Raw genomic sequence first — 19,128 nt, 5'->3', positions numbered from 1 at the left:
GATGGAAGCTAACACAGTGTATTCAAAGTATTCCTGAAAGCAAAAAGCAGACATATCCTCACCATTAAATCCAGTTTGTGATTAATTGCCAGCGCTGAGTGTTCCAGAGCCTTGAAAACAGATGCATAGCAGTCACTTAGTTTCGTGTACTTGCCAACGAGAGCTATGGAACACACCTTCAGCAACCTTTCATACCTGACAAAAACAAGTTTTCTAGTTATTACTCTAGTTTTCACAAAGAAAGCACTTTAACAAATGCTTGCTCTGTCTTTAATCTCACAAAACACCTTCTAAAATCTCAAAACTATCCATGTTTTTAAATTCAAAGCATCCTCAGGTGTTGATCAGCAGCACTCTACTAAACGCAGCAGTCCAGTTTGGTCACTTCACAGCAGCTAAGAATCTAACTGATTGAATTCAAACACTTCCAGAAAGAGTATCAGGACTTAGAATACCTGTCAGCCATTTTCTTCCATTTCATTAGAAGATCACTTGGCTGGTCATCAATAGGTAAATTTAACCTATGTTTAAAATACTTAATGATGCCTTGTTCCTCCAGCAGGATTGGTACTCGGTAAGTGGAAGAAACATCATGGATAAATATCACCTAATAAAAAAAGCATAACATAAAAAAGTTATCTAAATATTTTTCACAGAGAACATACATTCCACATTTTGTATATCACATGCATTTTGTATTCTACATACATTATACTTTTCACACACTTTTCTGTGAATGAGCAGGACAATACAGCCAGTGTTTAAGGTTCTACAAATCTATGAGGAAAAAGTTACCCTGAAAGTAAAAATGGGTTCCCCTTCTTCATTGCAACATGGTACAAACACAGCTTGTCAAGCCTATCAACATGTCCGTTTTAATACAAACATCTGGCACCACAAGAAGTCGTGTTTGTTTAAAAAAAAAAAAAAAAAACTTTCTTCTCTCACAGAAAATATTTACTGGGAAAGAATGAACACAAATGGAACCTCACAAAACAGATCCGTCTATATTGTGATAGAATCTCCTACAAAGGATTTCCTTAGTGAATTAGATTATGTAATTAAATGATTAATGTAGCCCATTCACGGGTCATTTAATTAAGAACATGTATTTATAAACAGTGTCCAAGCTGCTTGCAGTTAAGTTCATTGCATTTAGCCTACATGAGACTGTAGAGTTCAGAACCATGACCACAAGTGTCCTCTCCCCGAAACACATGAGAAATAAAGGATGCTTCCTTAGTTATCCTTTACTTATTTTTGTTCACCAAGTAAAGTATGTACACACGCTTCTCTGCGTGCCCATTCCACACCAAAAAGAACAGGGCAGCCACAACCCTCCTACAATGGAAGTAAGGCTTATCCAACTGTTCTTCCAAACTTGGCAGCTAAAAGCTACCATGTTAAGGACATAATATTTAGAAAGAACCACTGGCTGCCCTGGATTACAGTCTTGCTGACGATGGAGATTGCTAAAATCCTGAAACAAGCCAAAGACACTGCTTTTGTTTCAGTGGCACATACTTTGAAGTGAGGAGGAAGCCACTCAACAGCCACTTGATAAAAGCAAATCAAAAAATCCACTTAGAGGAAGTCTGTGACAAAATAGCATATGGTCTTGGACTAGTTATGACAGCAAAGAAATGGAATGGGGAAGGTGAGCTAAAAAGCCTGATCCCCTTGAGGTAATAAACCACAGCTCTAGACACAAATTAAATCTGCAGCTTCTCTTCTGCCCGCAGTGAGCATAGCTCCAGGAAAAAGACTGATAATGCACCTAATCTTTCAGTTCACAAAAAATCCAGGTTCATTTCAGGAAATATCTAGAGATGTGGTCTTTGTACTATTCCAACTACAGGGAAGCACATCTTGAGTGATCTAGCCAACAGAGCTTGAAATTCATGGAATCTGTGGTCTCTTCTGGAAAGACTGTTTCAATGGCCAGTATCTTCAGAAATCCAGAAGTGGTTCATTAATTTTAAGACACACAGGGTAGTTAAGGATGGCCTTCCAGAATTCTGATGGGAGCAGTTACAAAAAGAAAAAGATAAGGCTGCAACAGAGCATGGCACCTGGACAGAATGACATGTCAGTCCACCGGGTCCTACCACCCAGGGCACACCTATATTACACAACACAGTATTACTGTGTATAGAAATCTGAGCTAACCAGAACAGTACAGGAACAGTGCAGCACTCTGTCCAGATTGATACAGCCAGCTTCTCATGAAAGCTGTGAGCAGTACAGCTATCGAACTCCTACCCGCAAAGGCAGATCTCTGGAACAGTGCAATGCCAGGCAGAGAGCTCCTTCCCTGAGACTGAGCTCTTCTGAAAGCTCAGGTATGCATGGGACTCTTGGTATGGTTATACAGATGAGCGGAAGATTTTCCAGAAGCTAGCTCAAAGGGATTGTTTCCTATAGATAGTAAGACAGAGATGGGCAAGGGGGGGAAAACTAATGGCCATGCTGTCCTCTATGTCCTCATCTGGGATCTTACTATAAAAAGATTTATTTCTTACACATCTGCAGAGAGGTCAACACTGACACATATTTGAAATACAGCATCAGTGTTAGCATCTATTATCCTTTTAACATTATCTGCTACATTAAAGAGTAACATGCTTTCACTTCCAAAAATATTAAAGGGCATTTGATTTACCAAAATTAGTATTCAAATAGCAGTTAGCCACAGGAATTAAAGTCAAAATCATACGTGAATTACAAAAGGATATATAACTATACCATAGATGTTCTAAGCATGTTAAAGGGCACAAATAGCCTATTACACATTATCACTGTAGGAATTTTCACGTGACCGTGATGATCTACGGATATAAGCAAAATCCTTAACTTCAACCACACTTTGTTCATCCATTATTATAACCACCTGAGATGATTTATGAACAGTCACCAACCATAGCTTTCAGCAGTCTATGGAACTGCACAGTTTTCATGACAATTTATAACAATTAACCATGCATTCAAAATCTATTCCTTTTATTAATTCTTTATAACCTATTAAATAATTGTACCATAATATAAAATGTGCTTACACTGTTAATGACTATTTGATGTATAAAATTTAAAATATAAAATCCCAATATTTTTAAGAGTTATAGTGCATATGACAGCAAGAGAAAAATTGTAGAAACAATACCATATTAATAAAATTATCTGAAGTTGAAAATAGAAATGCACATAAATATTTGGATGCTTTCCTACATATGTAATGATGAACAAACTGTTCATTACTGACCTGTTCAGGCTCCACATGGCAAAACATGGAGATCTTTTCCTTCACTGCCATTTCTATAGGCTTTGCACTTCTGCAGACAATCTGTCACAATAGAAAGAAAAATCATAAATCTTTACTAGGAAAACCTGGAGAAGATCCTCAATACTGTTCATGAAGATCATCTCCTTCAGAAATCCAGTGCAAATATACTTTTTTTTTTTGAGCTCTACTATACATCATAGCTCGCAAATATCTGCTAGCAAAGCTGAAGTAAATCAATTACCCCAAGAACACTTGCTCATACTGGCCCACTTTTATTACTTAATCTTTCTATAGCTTCCTCTATAATGTTGCTTTCTCGTGCTCTCCTTTTTTGTAGCCATTATTGTAACACTATTTAAGTAAAAGTCAAGCATCTCTGTAAGTACAAATAATACAATGAATCAAAAGAAGTATTGTGACCTTATCAGTTGAGCTCAGAGCAGCACACTTAGTTTACATGTGTGTTTTCTATCCCTTCAGTATTTCAATGCCTTTTTTGAAGTTGTTAATTCATGATTAAAAAGGAAGGCAGAAAATGAAAAGAAACTATTTTACAATTTTCTATTTTTTTCTGGTGCAATTATTCTGTGATTATTTTGCTGATAGAAGTAAAACTCAAGTATTTTAAGAAATACTTGCAATTTTTTCCAACAAAGAAAATAAGCATGTGCTTTGGAGTTTGTTGGAAGGTTTTTGCAATATTTGACTTTAGGCAACTAACTTAGGAACACTGAACTGCTGTCTGAATGTGCCTATAGGTTACTTACCTTTGTCATTTATTTGGAATCCTGCCTCAAGTATAACAATCCTCTTAAAAGAGTAATTTATTATTTTCCCCTTCTGTCTAGTAAATGCAACTACTTAACACATTAAATGCAATTACTTAACACATTAAGCCTTTTTTTGTTCAGAAACTTGTGGCTGATCATTGATCACCTTCTAGAATGCAACTTAGCTATGCTTAAATTGATAAAAATCTAATCAACTTCCCCTACCCCTGCAAGAAATTTGAGAATCAGAAAAACAATGCCAAATGCAAGGGAAAATTAGCAAATACTTCAATAATCAAAAAGAATTTTGACATAACTTGTACATTCTCTTCAGTTAAGCACAGCAGAACATATAATTGTATTTAAAAACTGGGTACTGTTTGAAGACATTATTCATAACCACGATAGTATGAGCACATGATCACATCCACTTTGAAATCTAAGATTCATCTTGCTGCAATAAATTTAAAGTTAAAAATTAGAGTTAATGGAGTCAAATTAGAAGCATCAGAAGCATCATGAAAACGCAAAACTATAGTAACAGTGGCTGAGAGATGCATCTCAAAGCAACAGAATACAAAAAGGAAGAGGAATGATTCAACCAAATAGGGCAGCATTGGCAAACATACAATCATTTTTCAAAATGCCATAACAAAGTCCATTAAACCTGCAGACACAGTGTATTCACTAAGCTCTCAGAACACACCACAGAGAGCAGTCCCCCATATACACACAGCTGAGACTGGCCCAGCACGCCACCTCAAGGATGCCTGGGACCAAACAGTGAGGCAGCAGCTAGCAAGAACAAGTCTAGCCAGGTTTAGACGTGGCAGCCTGGCAGCAGAGCTTACAGAAGAAGCCCTCCTAACTGCTGTCCTAGGACCTTCCCCACGGGCTGTCTTGCGTTGGGCCCCTGGCCAAGAGAGCACTCAATTTAAAAGTTTTATTGAAACAATGCCCTGGCAACTTTATGACAGTGCAGACCAGCATTGTTCAGAGCGTAATCTCTCTGTRCTTTAGGGGTCAACAGCATCAGTAAAAAAAAAAATTGACTGCCCTTCTGGCAGTCCCAGGACTGCCCCAGGCAGTAACTCAAGATGTGAGAAAGTAACTATATTAGTCCATTTTCCTTTTATTTTACACTCACACTCACACACACACATTTAACAGGCTTTTAAAAACTGATCTGGGGGGGAAAAAAAAAATCAGGCACCAGCAATTATCTTAACAGCTTCCAGAAATTAGGTGTAACTTTCCATATGCAATTAGCAGCACATGAGGGATTTTGAAATTTAGGCCCTGAAGTTTGGAATGTAGAGCAGCAGTGTATTAATAAATCAGGCTTTCCCTCCACAAACAGGAAAAAAAAAAAGAAAGAAAAAAGATGCCCCTTATGTCATGCTTGTGAGATACCATATAATTTAACTTTCAGTTGAAAAAATAGCTTTCAACTAGAAAAACACATAGACCAAAAAGTCAACTCTTGCAAAAGTTCAAGAAAAAAAAAACACAGAAAAAAGCACAACAACAGAATTTAATTGTGTGAATATCCTTTTAAGAATCATTTCTCCTTTTTGAGGATACCACTATTATACAGAACCAGTGAACACCAGTGTCACTGCTCTTTCATTTCTGAGAAGGGCTAAGAGGCCTTTTCTCCCAGGGGAATGTAGGTGAATGGAAATAGCACAGGGAACGAAAATGTTTGACAGCTTCCAGACTTGTGACTTAACAAGCAGCCTTACAGAAAAGGGCAAAATCGTCCTCTTCTCTTCCAGGGAGAGATCAAGAAACAGACTGTCTTCAACTGTGTCAGCTGCAGCTCAGGAAGATGTGAAGAATAAGTTTGAACTGAGGTTATACTGGCATTTGAAGCCTGTGCTGCCCCAGCCTCCCTGCTACTAACGCTTGAGCAAGCAAATTAAAGTGAGCTCCAGGCTCTCTTCTCAATAGCAGGCCAATATGACAACAGGGAGCTGCAAACTACTTCTATCTCCTCTCTGCTCCCAAGGAAAAGTCCCAGAGAAGCAAGTATTGCATCCAGAGAATAAGCACATACTGGCTAACAGGAGCACTGGGGAGTGAGAATGGAAGGAGTTCAGCCTTTGACATCTTCTGCCCATTGGCATAAGCTAAAACTTGCTGGCTTTGGGATCATTATACCACAAGTGCAAGTTCATTGCACAAAAGGAATAAGGAGCCTTACTTTGAAAATGAATCCATAGCTTTTATAGTTCCAATCAGGAATATTTTTAAAGGCAGTATATTTTCAAAGGTAAGATTGCTTCTCTTTACTCATGCATAAAAAGAAATTTGTGGAAGAATGTTTGATCCCAAAAGCATTCTAGGTCGTCCCACAAAGTGAACTGAGAAATCTGAACTTTTGACAATTTTTAAGCAGTGAAGAGTGATTTTTCTATAAAGATCCCTTTACAGGAAGAACATAGCTACAGTCCCAGGATACTGCAGGGAGTTGGACTGTGTTAACTTAAAGTGAGTTTGTGTAATTTAATTTCCTGTGGCTTTCATGCAGCAGTGCCTCTTATATGTTGCAATTATTTTAAAGTTCTCATCTCTCACGAGAGAATAAGGCAGACTCTGAACACTGCTCATGCAAGGATACTTCTAGATGAAATATAGATAAAAATCTGTATTTATTGACTCATGAACTCACCAAATCTGGAGATAAGCCTAAGCCCCTCAATGCTCGAACACTGTTCTGTGTTGGTTTGGTCTTCTGTTCACCAGTGGCATTAGGCTGGAAAGACATATTTTGAAAGTTCAAACAACTAATATCTATTAACAGAGCAGTTACAGATAGAAAGAGAAAAGTCATTACAAGTAATAATACATGCAGGAGGTAAGCATACATCTAAACAGAGCTGCAACATGCCAGAAACAGACACTGTTCAAACACTGTTATTGCATATATTAGAAAATCTGTGAAGAAACATACGGCCCTTATTCAAGTGAGGCTTGTTTTGGGTTTTTTTCAGATAAAAAATTTCAATATAATTGACTCAGATAGGAGAAGGAGAAAATTCCAAAAGTTGGACTTTGCTAATAAATGGAAAATGTCCAACACAGCACAAAGCCTTCAATGACTATCCTTGGAAATAATCAGATATAGTAAATAATTCTGTTCTCAAATACACAGAATCAATCCCACTGAAAATCAGCTGCAGTGGTTAATATTCTCTTTTTATCTATACAAAGTGCAATCATGTCATCACCACCAAACATCTGCTTACCAAAATCTTCCCAATGAATATTTATCTCTTAAAATAATAACAAAACCTCTTTGTGAAGTAAAATTTAGAGTTAGAATGAAAAAAACACTTTCGGCCCTGTACAAGAAGTATATGCAACTTTCTAGATAAATTAATATTGATAAATTCTTCTTTTTTGTAACTTGGAACATGAAAACAGATTCTTGCATCAATAAAAAAAGTGCCAGGGCCTTTTTTAATTCCAGTAGGGCAGGGTTTTGTGTCTCTTAATCTCTAATCCCCTCCAACATCCCTTCTGAAGGGGACAAAGTAAACAAATATAAAATCCAATACAGAGTAAAAGTTAGCTAAAAATTAAAATATATTCAATTTTAATAATTTTAATAACTTACCTGTGGTACTAGACTAACATGGATATTACAGAAGTTATCTCTTTTTGCTTTGAACTGGAACTGTCTAAATGCCTCAATAAATGGCATTCCTTCAATGTCTCCAATAGTTCCCCCCAGCTGAAAAAGAAAGCTTGGACCTGTCAGAGTGGCAGAAAGTGAAAACAAAACAAAGTCTACTTCTTACAGCTTCATCAATTTCTCTTATCTTTATCTAAAAAAAGGGGGGACAAAAGGGGGGCAACTGAAATTTGCTTTTGCAAGTTTACTCTGCAAAGAGCCCAACTCTCATCTGTTCTGCATGTTTTGCTTCCTGTGGAGAACTTAAATGACTTTCCACGCTCATTACACTCTCTTAACACCAAACATATATATTCCGCACAGGAAAACATGTGGTGCTATTGAAAAATGCATGCTTTCAGATGATTTTCATTACCTTCAAAGTGGTGAACAAGTAACCATCATTTAGCTGATGTAAAGGCTTTTGTACAGAGAAGCTGTTTTTATTTTCCTGACTGCCAGATTAATAAACAGTTGGGGCCAACAAGATACAGACATCTAGCAACATTATCATAGCTCTCCAACATCAGGAAATGCCATATGGACAATACGAAATATTTTTTCAAGTTTTAAAAACATTTAAACATTTATTACCAAACCAAAGGGGGATACAGACCAAGACTATGACGAACTTGATTTATAAAGACATGAATTAGATTTCTCTTAAAGACAGAAAGAGCTGTAATAGAGACACTAAACACTGAATAAAGTAATTGTCTCTTAAGTCTGTGGAGTGAACATATTTCAGAATATGGTCTTCCTGTGCCCCCATGTGGCTGCTGGCAGAAATGCATGTATGTGTTGACCCAGGACTGGAAAAGCTTCTGACAACTACATTTGTACTTGACAGACACATTCAATCTAACTCCTTCAGTATTTCACAATTGAAAGACAATTACATGTATCAGAAAGCCCCGAAAAAAGTATTTTTATGAGTCTTGAACCATACTGAAAAAAACCTTACACGGAAGAAACAGAAAATTAAGCTTTAAGTTAAAGGACTGACAATCCCACCACTTGTTAATGTTCTTGTGCAACTTTTCTATTTATTGTTTTTCCACTTATTTTAAATGAAATGTTTGAGTTTTCTGCACACTTCATAAAAAGATTTATAGCTATATAAATAAGTATATTTTAATCAAGGCAAAACCTGAGGTTAATACTTGATAGCAAGGCAGAATCACTTCCAAAATTATGTGCTAGAAAGCAAAAAGAAGTTATGGGCTTTCTATAAGAAATAACAAGCAATTCTCTGTGGCCTGGGTCACACAGTTTATCACACTAGCAACTACAGTGGTCACTTCTAGCATTAAAACCTACAACATATTCTTTTGCCAAATTCCCAGGTATCATGTTTTTCTGCATTTTCCACTAACGTTGTAATAGTAATACCTAGCACTTACTGGCTGCCTTTCTTCCAGTTGTCTGAAACACCTTACCAAGGATAGGTGAAACTCATTATTTCCATTGTGCAGAACACGAACCAGTTAAATGATTAACTAAGGTACTTYAGGAGATCTTAAAAATAAAACCAGAAAGCCAAAAGTTAACTCATACAGTGCTTAAATATATTCCTGCAAATAGGACCATGAGCAACATAATGGAGCATCTGAAGCCATATGGAAAGCTAAAATGTTATGGGTTATCCTACTGACTGTAGGAGATTTGGAGATACTACACAAGTTTTCTTAATACTATTAACAGAGTACACGTAGCTTCAGTCCAATATCTTTGTCTTGTGGCAGGTACTTCACTTTACAATTACTGACTGCTTTATTTTTATAAATTAATAAACTCTTAAGCAATTCAGTTTCAGCAGTATTCTGGAAGGGATTTAGCCAGGTTAAGAGAAGCCGTAGAGCATGCCTATCACTCTCAGAACAAATCATAAAGAATATACAACATGTCTCTTCGTATTGCTGCTTTCCATAAAACTTCAGTCTGATTTACTTATGGCAAATAGCAAAAAGAAAGAAAGCTAGGTCTTTGTGTTCACTACAGATATATATGCTAAAAGGTTCCACACTTGCCTCAATTACACAAATCTGTGGTTCTTTTCTGTCATCATCCACAGGAACTTTTGCCTGATTCATTACCCATTCCTGAACCGCATCAGTGATGTGTGGAACAACTGCAAGACAAAGCAAAACAAATAAGGGAAGCACTTCTTATTTTAGGCCCATATATCACTCTTCAAAGGAAAGGAGGAAAAATGAGCAGGAAGTGAAAAGGGAACTATCAGCCCCTATTTATATTCCGCCTTTCCCTGATTGCAGAAGCCCAGCATCACAAGAATAGGACCACATTTCCTGGGAAGGAGAGAAGGAGCAAGCCAATGCAGCAAGGAGCAGCTGCTCTAGCCAGAGCACTCTTTTGTGAAGACTGAACAGAGTAACAACCCACAGAATTAAAAATATCACCTTGAACAGTTTTTCCCAGGTAATCACCATGTCTTTCTTTATTGATGACATGCTGATATATCTTCCCAGTGGTGATGTTGTTATCTTTATAGAGATTAATGTCCAAGAATCTCTCATAATTTCCCAAATCTAAGTCAACTTCTCCACCATCATTCAATACAAAAACTTCACCTGAAAAAAAGAAAGTGAAATCATTAAAAATAACATAAGATAGTTTACGAGGAAAATTTTAATAGACAGAAAAGCAATAAAATAATCAGAAATTAAGCAAACAGCAGGAGTACCATGAATGTATCTTAAGACTGAAGAATTGATTTTAAAAGAGTGACACAGGGCAATACTTTGTATCATAAAGTACATGTTACAGCTAGCTCTGTGTCACCACCGTGTGTGACTGAATATCTGATACAATTACTTTTTCAAAGAATGTCTATCCCTCAGTCACAAATGCTTTTGAAAAAGAACTTAAGTTAGATTGCCAAAATATTTAAGTCACTTAAAAATATTTTACAGGTATTTCAACAGCATGCTACAATCCTTGATGGGAAGAAAACAATTTTCAGGTATGATAAATCAGCTACAAATAACATATTAATTCATATGGCAGCCAAAAACTGTGCTTTTCTAAGCATGAATTATTATGTATTTTCAAAGTGCTTCATCATAAATTCTTGCTGTTTGGATCTATTTTAATCATTAAGACTTAGATCTGGAGTAAAGTTATGATGAACATAAATACTTCCACAAATATGATCACTGCTTCTTGTTCAGTTGTTTCATCACATATATTTGGTCCACTATATCCATGGCCAGGGTTATTTCTGACCCTGAAAAATCTAGAGAGAATCTTCCACTGACTGCTGTGGAGTTTGCTTTGGGGTTCAGATTTTTCTTAAACATCTAAGGAATGTCTAAACTCTGAATCTTGTCAACTTCTGAAGCAATTAAACTTACTGCCTCTACTCTAGTTTCTAAGGTAAGACTGGAAAGCTCTTCAGAAGAACCCTAAAGCATTTTGCCATGAGCCAATGAATCAACAGCTAGACAAGTTACAGGACTAATGCCCAAGAAAAAAAGAAAAAAAGCAGTAATTCCCCTGAAGGTTTACTCTGGCCTATGGAAATAAGTACTCCACCTAGATACAACACTCTGTTTCAATAAATAGTAAAAGAAAAAGCACATATAACAGAGTGGATGACTTATGCCTAATACTGTGGAGCATTGAACTCCTCCTCAGTACTCCTAAATTGCCATCTCAGTCAACAGAAGCAGAGCACAGCCAATATTTCTCATAAGCAGGCCCATGGAGCATAAAGGGGTTTTTTTAATAATAATCTTTTTAGAAATCTGGAAATCACTGAATTATTATCACTTGGCTCATATTTACACCAAAATGTTAATAAAAGAGGCTTGCCATTCAGTTAATTTGTACTTACTAGCTTGCTGGCCTGTGCTTTTTCACAAGTAATAAGAAAATTTTCTGCAAATTGAGAGAAAAAAATGACAGGTGGGAATAAGATGCCACACTTGCCCTCTCTTCCCCTGTGTTTGAGCCAGGGTAGGAATACGTCCTGACAATCTCAAGTCATTGCAGAAGTCTTACCACCAAAGGTAAAGGCAGAACTTCCCTAGTCAAGTGCCTAAGTTGCACCAGATGTGCTTCCAAAAGTTCATGACTACTGGACTAGTTAAATTTGGCTTTCTGAGAGAGGGCTGCTGCACTATGTTCTTCCTCCACTTTGGAAGCAAAGCAGTCTGTTTTCAGTTCTGCCACAGGGTTTCTTTTTTTTTTTTTTTTTTGCTAGCTTTTAATAGTGGAAGGTATGGATATATGGAGATTGGAAGCTCTGGAGATGGAAAAAAAATGGATGGACTTTTGGTAGAGGCAGCAAAGTTTCTATATAAAACCAACACATTTGTCTCCAGCTCCAAAAATTTTGGTAAACGCTATAAATAAGCGGATACAATTTGACAAATAAAAAGAATTAGAAACACCTATTAGATGAAGGCATTCTGGAACTTTGAAAACAATTGTTTTTAATGAATGTACTAATAATATGCCAGAGAGCTAAAGTAATGTTCTCCATTATAAATGAGAACCTTCTGGATGCGAGATTGTCTTGTAGCTCATTGGCAATTTTTTTCCAGTCAGGAATCCATGGGTAATAACCTGGAGAATGATACCAATCACATGTGCTTTGAAAATTTAGCTCCTAAAATTTTAAGATGATTTAGTCTTTCCCAAGAGTCTAAAATAATCTTTTATCTAACATACCATGTTCATATGGTGAGAAGGTTCCAGCATCTATGTTTATATAAGGATCGATTTTGATTGCAGTGACACGTAGACCACATGATTTCAGTATGGTGCCAATGCTGCTTGCAATGATCCCTTTTCCAATGCCTGAGATGACACCACCAGTAACCAGGATGTACTTCATTGGAAAATCAGCAGCAGCACACAGATCCTGAGCTGGAAATCTAGAATGACAAAGACATGCCTGTGATGAATACCAGTTCAGCCCAGGGAAGAGCACAGGCCCAATATGCAAAGAATGAAAGCTGAAATGGCCTTCAGAGACAAAAAATAAAATCATCTCTCACCATTTTGAACTCCAGGAGCAGGATTCCTCTCTCCCAGCTTACATACCAATATCTAAGCTAAGCTCCTAAGTCCTCTCCGTAGTAAGTGGAGAACAGGTACCACTTTGATACACTGCCCCATGGAGATGCCAAAGATAGGCATTTCCAAAAGATGGTTCATCTGACCTATTTCTCTCCTGTGACAGCAAAAGGCAGCTAACTTTTAGAAACACAAGTTAGGCAAGATGAATCTCACTCCTGATCCTTTCCAAATTAAAGTAGTTAATCATTTCACATGTGTTCCAAGAACTTAGCTCAAAGATTTTTCATTGCCACATTAGCCAAAACACTCATGCTCTCTCCCCAGTAGCTTTCCCTTCAAAAAATAGTGACTATAGCTTACTTGAAGATATAGACATGATAGTTAATGAATATTATGGTGCTAAAGCCTTGATCAGAAGAGATATAACATCATATTTCACAATGCTTTACAATAATACCAGCATATACTACAACAGGTATTCAGAAACTTTCTCTCTTGAAAATTTGGCTCTTCAAAAAAAGCCTGGATAATTAAAGCTAAAAAAAAAAAAAAAAAAGGGACTCGCTGGTATGATTTAAATACAATACTGGGCACACCATAAAATTTAGGGGAAAAAATTGCTATGCCATCTTGCACTGACTACCTCTTATCTCTTCGGTTTAGCTTAAACCTTTAGTTAGTCATTTCATCTAGTCTTATCAATTTTTTCATAAAGTAAACTGTCAATGGTCTTTTGTTCTTACTATGTTTAGAAAAGAATCACTAACATTTATTTGAAAATAGGCTGAAATTAGTGTTTACTTTCTTTTTTTGAACTTTGAGGTTTGAACAGAGATTATTCCAACCATTACAATCAATACTGAAGTACATACATTACCCATGAAAGTCTACATTAACAAAAAAAAGACACATACTTTTCATGAAATGTTATTTAGTTTCATTTATGAAATGTATAATTCCACCAAAAGTAAATGTCTAATAAAATTCTTGCATTAAGGACCCACTTTCAAGTTCTTGGACAACTCTCTGCTTGTCTTGGAGGTAAGTACTCCTCACCTTTTTATTTATTAATTAATACTGTGCACAGAACAAACACTTTGAACTAACAAAAATTGTATTATACAGCAAATCTCAGGTAAAGAATGTACTGGCAAACACAGCTCTTTGCTTTGATTAGAAGTGCTATTATGGATTCAGGGGCAAATCCAATTCAGTCCAAATTTATTTCTTAAAAGGATAGCTAAGATACAATACACGGGCTTGGGCTCCAGTACATTTAGATTATTCTCCTTCCAGGACAGTAAAACTGACCATGAACCCAACATTTTCTATTCACCACAGTAAAAGGGCTTTAGGACTGCAAGTCCAAAACCTGAATATATCTACACTTGTAAAAAAGGTCTACAGAAAGGTTCTTTAGCTCCATGTTGTTTGTGGTACCTCTGCGTTTCACTCCTAAGCCTTTCAACTTCACCTCTAATTGACATAGCTTTATCACTGATACTTACTACTTTGAGACATTTTTTGCTTTAGAATTAAAGAAACCTTGTTTTCAGATAAATTTCTTTAAATTCCTGATTTTAAGAATAAATATTTTATTTGATTATTCTACTCACTATTTTACTAGATGACAGATGAAAAACATGGAAATTAAATAGTGATAATATCCTCAACAAGAAACAAACTAAACAGATTCACTCCTATTCACGATGTTGGAAAGGAGCAAATGAGTGACAGATTACCTTTAAAGATACATACCTATACTGGGAAAAGATCTTTCAAGTTACAAAATCATAGATGTCCAGACACAGAACAGTGAAAACAAAGCCATTTTTCAGTGTTTCCATTACAAGTGTTCAACAAGTCATAAAAACAGCATAAAGTGAGTGTTATCAAATATACATAAGAAGTTAAACAACTTTGAAATTCTACCTTTTCTGATATACAGCTGCAAGCAATGTGGACCTTCTCAGTGTTGCAGCATCCCAGACAAGCCTGAAAAGCAGAAACCAATGCACATCACTGTTTCTGCAAGTCCATAAGACAAATCACAGAAGAGAGACATCTTCAGAAAGGTTCCTATAGAAGACACAGTCATGGGTGCAAAACTCAAGTGTTAACTGCAAAACAATTACAGAAAACTGTTTTTAAAGTTTAACAGGCCTCTTTATGATTAAAATATGTGTTCATACCATGAAATACAGCTATAAATGTATCAAGGTCTAGAGTTACATGGTAGATTAAGAAAATATTGTCTAGTAAAGTATTGTCTATCCCCCAAAAAACTAATTACAAATTATGCTTTGGAATATCATGTTGGTAGACTACAGTTTATAACACTACTGCTAGATGCCTAATAGTCAAAGATGACCAAAATATATGTTAAAAAAAACACTAATGGATTTTAGCTGAACTATTCTAACAATATATCTAACCCTATCATTAATGAGAACATAGTTGCTAGTAAAATGGTGGAGTTGAGCCTGCATGAGACAAAGAGCCTCTCCTTTATTTCCTCAAACAAAGGGTGTTCTCAATACAACATCTTAGTTAATTTTGCAAACTGGGGGTACGGAGCAGGCAAATTCACTCTGAAAAGCAACAAGGTCCTCCAAGAAAAATTCTATCCTACTCTTGTCTCTTCCTTCCTTCCCCCTTCTCTGGCCTGCTTTGCATGCCCTGAAAGTTCTCTCCTCCCTCACAGCCACACAAGTAATGGCATGTTCTCCGCTGGGAAGAGGGAGGAAGAAGTTAAACATCGCTCAAAAGTGCAACTCAGACTGCAGCATGCTCTGCCTCTGTGGCATCATCCAGTTACGGATGATAGCCTAGGCAGAGGCTATCTCTACAATTCCCTCTGCTGTTCTCCAGCGTCTTCTGGCTTTTACACATGCACAGATTTTGCTATCTTTTCTCGGCCCCATCTGCAATAGGATGGCACTGCGTGTATCTTACCATAATTGCATTCACATTGCATTCAGGGGTCTATAGGCACTAACCCTTGTACTGATTTTTGAATAATGGCAGCACGGCATGCCGCAGACCTGAAATTCTGGGGTCAAGAACAATCTTTCCTTACCTAGGTACCTTACTTTACCTAATCCACTCAAAAGAAATGCAATAAGTGTGTCCTACTACTGTCTTCTACAACATGCAACACCACATGATCTAACAATGCTCAGGATAAATCTAAGCAGGATGGTTCTTCAAACTTTGGTAGTATGCAGCAGCTGGTGAATGAACATTATAGCTCTTCCTCTAACTATACTGAAGTAACATAAATAAGGTCCTAGATCTTCAGGAGGCAGAGTTTAAGAACATAACAACAATGACATGCTTATTCTTGATAACAGGAAGTCATGATTTAATAAACTATTACTTCCTTGTCAGTGTGCACAAAGGGAAGATGATAGCCATCAGAAGTATGTAACTTCAAACATAAAGATGATTCTCAGGAGAAAAGGACCCTTGGAATTTATTCAGGACTGGTCATGGGTGGGCTCACACCAAACACTAATGAAAAACAAAAAGAAAAAAGAAGAAAAAAAGAGGAACATTCCCCCTCGTTATTTGCAAACATGCCAATGACATGAATTCAGAATAACRTAAGGCAAATCAATAAATGAAAAAATTAATGGGCATAAATTTCATAAAACAGGCAAAATCAGGAAGTAATTACGACAAATTTTAAAGACCCATAAAGCATGAAAGTGTGGTCCACACAGGAAAAAAGAAAAATTATTCCATGTCACCAGGAATTAATTTTTCCTTACCATTTATTTTTTTCTTAATATGTAACTTTTTTTTTTTTAATAGGATAGGTTTTAAGATTTGGAGCATACCTCCTTTGTTTCAGACTCTTCCTTCACAAATCAGATAACGTAGTTCTCAACATTAGCATTTTGTAACCATCTAAGTCACTTTCAAAGCTATTTCCAGAAAAAAGGGGAAAAAAAGAAATAAATTTAGTCAACAACAGGTATAAATCTTGAATATTTGACAGATCAAAATTTGCAAACCCCATCACCTCACTGACTGGCATGAAAAGCTGAAAATGCACAAAATGAAAAGCTCACTGTAATTTCTTCAGGAACAGAGACTGCCCAGCAGCTTAAGGAAACACACTGTTTACTTGCAATAGAAAAAAAAAGAGAGAACAAAAGGTTGTTTGGGAAGTCACAAGTGCTGTTGAAAATGGCAGCTAGGCTCCTCTGGGCAGCAACTCAACTTATTGCCTTTCCTTCATCAACTTCAGTAGCTAAGATGCACATTGCAGTTTTACTTTCTGTGTTTCACTCAATAACTCCACTTACACATATTCCAATTCTTTCCAATTACTATATTACTTGTAATAATGTAAGCAGTACTAGTAGTACAAGTACAATAGCACTTGTAAAAAGAGAAGGAGTTTAATAGTTTGAGGAGAAAAAGCAAAAAGAGAATACTAGAAGCAAGCACTCTGTTGGGTACTGTAAATCAGCACAATTGGACACACAGAAATACAAATTACTCCACGTAATCCTACCAGCAGGACTGTACTTTGATCAGTACAGATTTTGGAGAACTCTACCCCAAATGTGCTGCTCTATACTATGAAATAAACTATAGCCGTGGTGGCAAATATTTATTTTGTGCTTGCTGCTGATACTGAGATTTGGAAACAGCACTCAGCGGGACAGGGAACACGCTTTCTAAGTCACGACAATCGCTGGAGAATAATGTGCTCCCTGCTGCTAGTGACAGCGCCACGAGCCAGCACGACCGGGCCGGGCTGCACCGGCCTCCACATGGCGCCGACACAGCGAGGGGGCGGCTCACAGCCCCGCCCCGCGGCCGCCGCTGTGTTTCACCTCAGCAGCGCGCCCTGCGCAGGGGCCGCCCGGCCTCGCCCGCCCCTCTGCGGCCACGGCCGGCCGCGAGCCCGCGCCGGAAGAGAGGCCGCTCCACCCATCCCCCCCCTGCCGGCGGCGACACGGTGCGGGCGGCCGTTACCTCGGCTCTGCTCCCGCCCAGGTGCCGGCGCGAGGGCGGCCGTTGGCGGCGGCCGTTGGGTGTCCCCGTCGCTGCGCGGGGCCCGGGCGCGGCCCAGGGGCGGCCCGAGGAACGCTGCTGCGGAGCAGCGGGGGGCACCTCGGCCCGCAGGAGGGCGCGGGGAGACCGCGGAGAAAAGCGCCGGGCGCCACGTTCCCGTCGCGGGCGGGAGGGCAGAATCGAGACGGGAAGGTGCTGGTGCGGGCCTGCTCTCACCTGAGCCAGCACAGGCTCACGGCCTGGGCAGACGGCTTTAAAAAAAAACGGATAATTAAACCAACAGCCCGAGGTTGAAGATGAGATGTCATTACTAGGAAGCAAACCCGCTGTCTTTCGGGCTCTGCTGTAGGGCCTGAAGCTCTGAGCGCATACTAAATTCAGTCCTCAAATACAGAGCAGTTGTCTTCCCAACTTTGCTAACTGACAAAAATCTGGTTTTAACATTTTCTGAGACCTTTAAACATCCTCCTGCACCACATAAGGATGCAGTTCGGTTGGATCTGTCAGGTGTCAGACCATCTGAGGCGAAGGGGGAGCACTCATGACCTTCTGCCAGCTCTGCTGCAAAATAGGCGCAAAAACCATGRTAAAACAGCCTGACTTACCTTGGCTGCCAGTACGGTCTGATTACAGCCTATGGCCTCAGCCAGGCAAACCCTCATGCAAGCGCTTACCCCAGGGTGCACGAGCTTCAGTCACCGTATTTAAAGCAGTGAAGTTAGGTATTGGCACACATGACCAGAATCAAACTCTGTACTCAGATAAACCAGGTCACCAGCTTCTTTAGGCAGTTTTAAATATTGAAATAACCACACAGCAGGAGATCTTCATACAGAAGCAAGTCTTTGGGGGGAAAAAGAAGCATCTCCCTAAAGACCAGACACATTACACTGAAAGAGAAATACAAGGGCACCTACTGCTTTCTGCCCACCTTTCCCTAGCTTTGGCTGAAGACTCCTGCGGCCTCTGGCAGAAAGCGCTTACCCAGACCCCACCGGTAAACAGCGAACGAGCCTCACTCGCTTTCTGCTAGTCGAGACTGAGGAAACCCTAACGCATTGGTGGCAGCAAGGGGGAGTTACCTGCCATACGTCTTCCGCGCGAGATGCATACAGAGAAACCGCGTGGGTGTGCGCGCGTGTCTGAGCACACGGCGCCACCAGCGGTTCCCGCGTGGGGCAGGTGCCCCGCGGCGGCCGCGCGCCCAGCTCGTCACGCCTCCCCGCCCCTCGCGAGCGTCGCTCTTCCTACCTCGCCCGCCAGCTCAGCTGCTCCGCCCGTCCCCGCCCCTTGGGGCCATAGGGAGGCGGGCTAGAGCACCG

General features: G+C 38.7%; 1 protein-coding gene across 13 annotated transcripts in view; it reads right to left on the bottom strand.

The window, feature by feature from the left end:
• Window positions 1–19,127, bottom strand: part of CTPS2 (CTP synthase 2) — a 79,140-nt gene extending 60,013 nt beyond the window's left edge. For 7 of the 13 annotated variants that reach the window (XR_003257475.1, XR_003257478.1, XR_003257476.1 and 4 more), the window contains exons 1-12: window positions 18,889–19,046; window positions 16,618–16,704; window positions 16,155–16,288; window positions 14,708–14,770; window positions 12,425–12,630; window positions 10,150–10,320; window positions 9,760–9,860; window positions 7,673–7,789; window positions 6,725–6,808; window positions 3,260–3,340; window positions 456–607; window positions 63–195 (exon numbers count right to left, since the gene is read on the bottom strand). Coding sequence is in view for 8 of the 13 variants with exons in the window: in XM_026089602.1 (XP_025945387.1) it covers window positions 63–195; window positions 456–607; window positions 3,260–3,340; window positions 6,725–6,808; window positions 7,673–7,789; window positions 9,760–9,860; window positions 10,150–10,320; window positions 12,425–12,630; window positions 14,708–14,770; window positions 16,155–16,192 (1,146 nt within the window). In the remaining 5 variants the exon portion in view is untranslated. The other 6 variants (XM_026089603.1, XM_026089605.1, XM_026089608.1 and 3 more) reach the window with 6 other exon arrangements.
• Window position 19,128: the final 1 nt, after the last annotated feature.

This window comes from Apteryx rowi, unplaced genomic scaffold, assembly GCF_003343035.1.
Source record: "Apteryx rowi isolate R43461 unplaced genomic scaffold, aptRow1 scaffold_823, whole genome shotgun sequence".
In the NCBI taxonomy this organism is placed as follows: domain Eukaryota; kingdom Metazoa; phylum Chordata; class Aves; order Apterygiformes; family Apterygidae; genus Apteryx; species Apteryx rowi.
The sequence above is the reverse complement of the archived record's forward strand: the minus strand, read 5'-3'. Positions and strand labels throughout refer to the sequence as shown.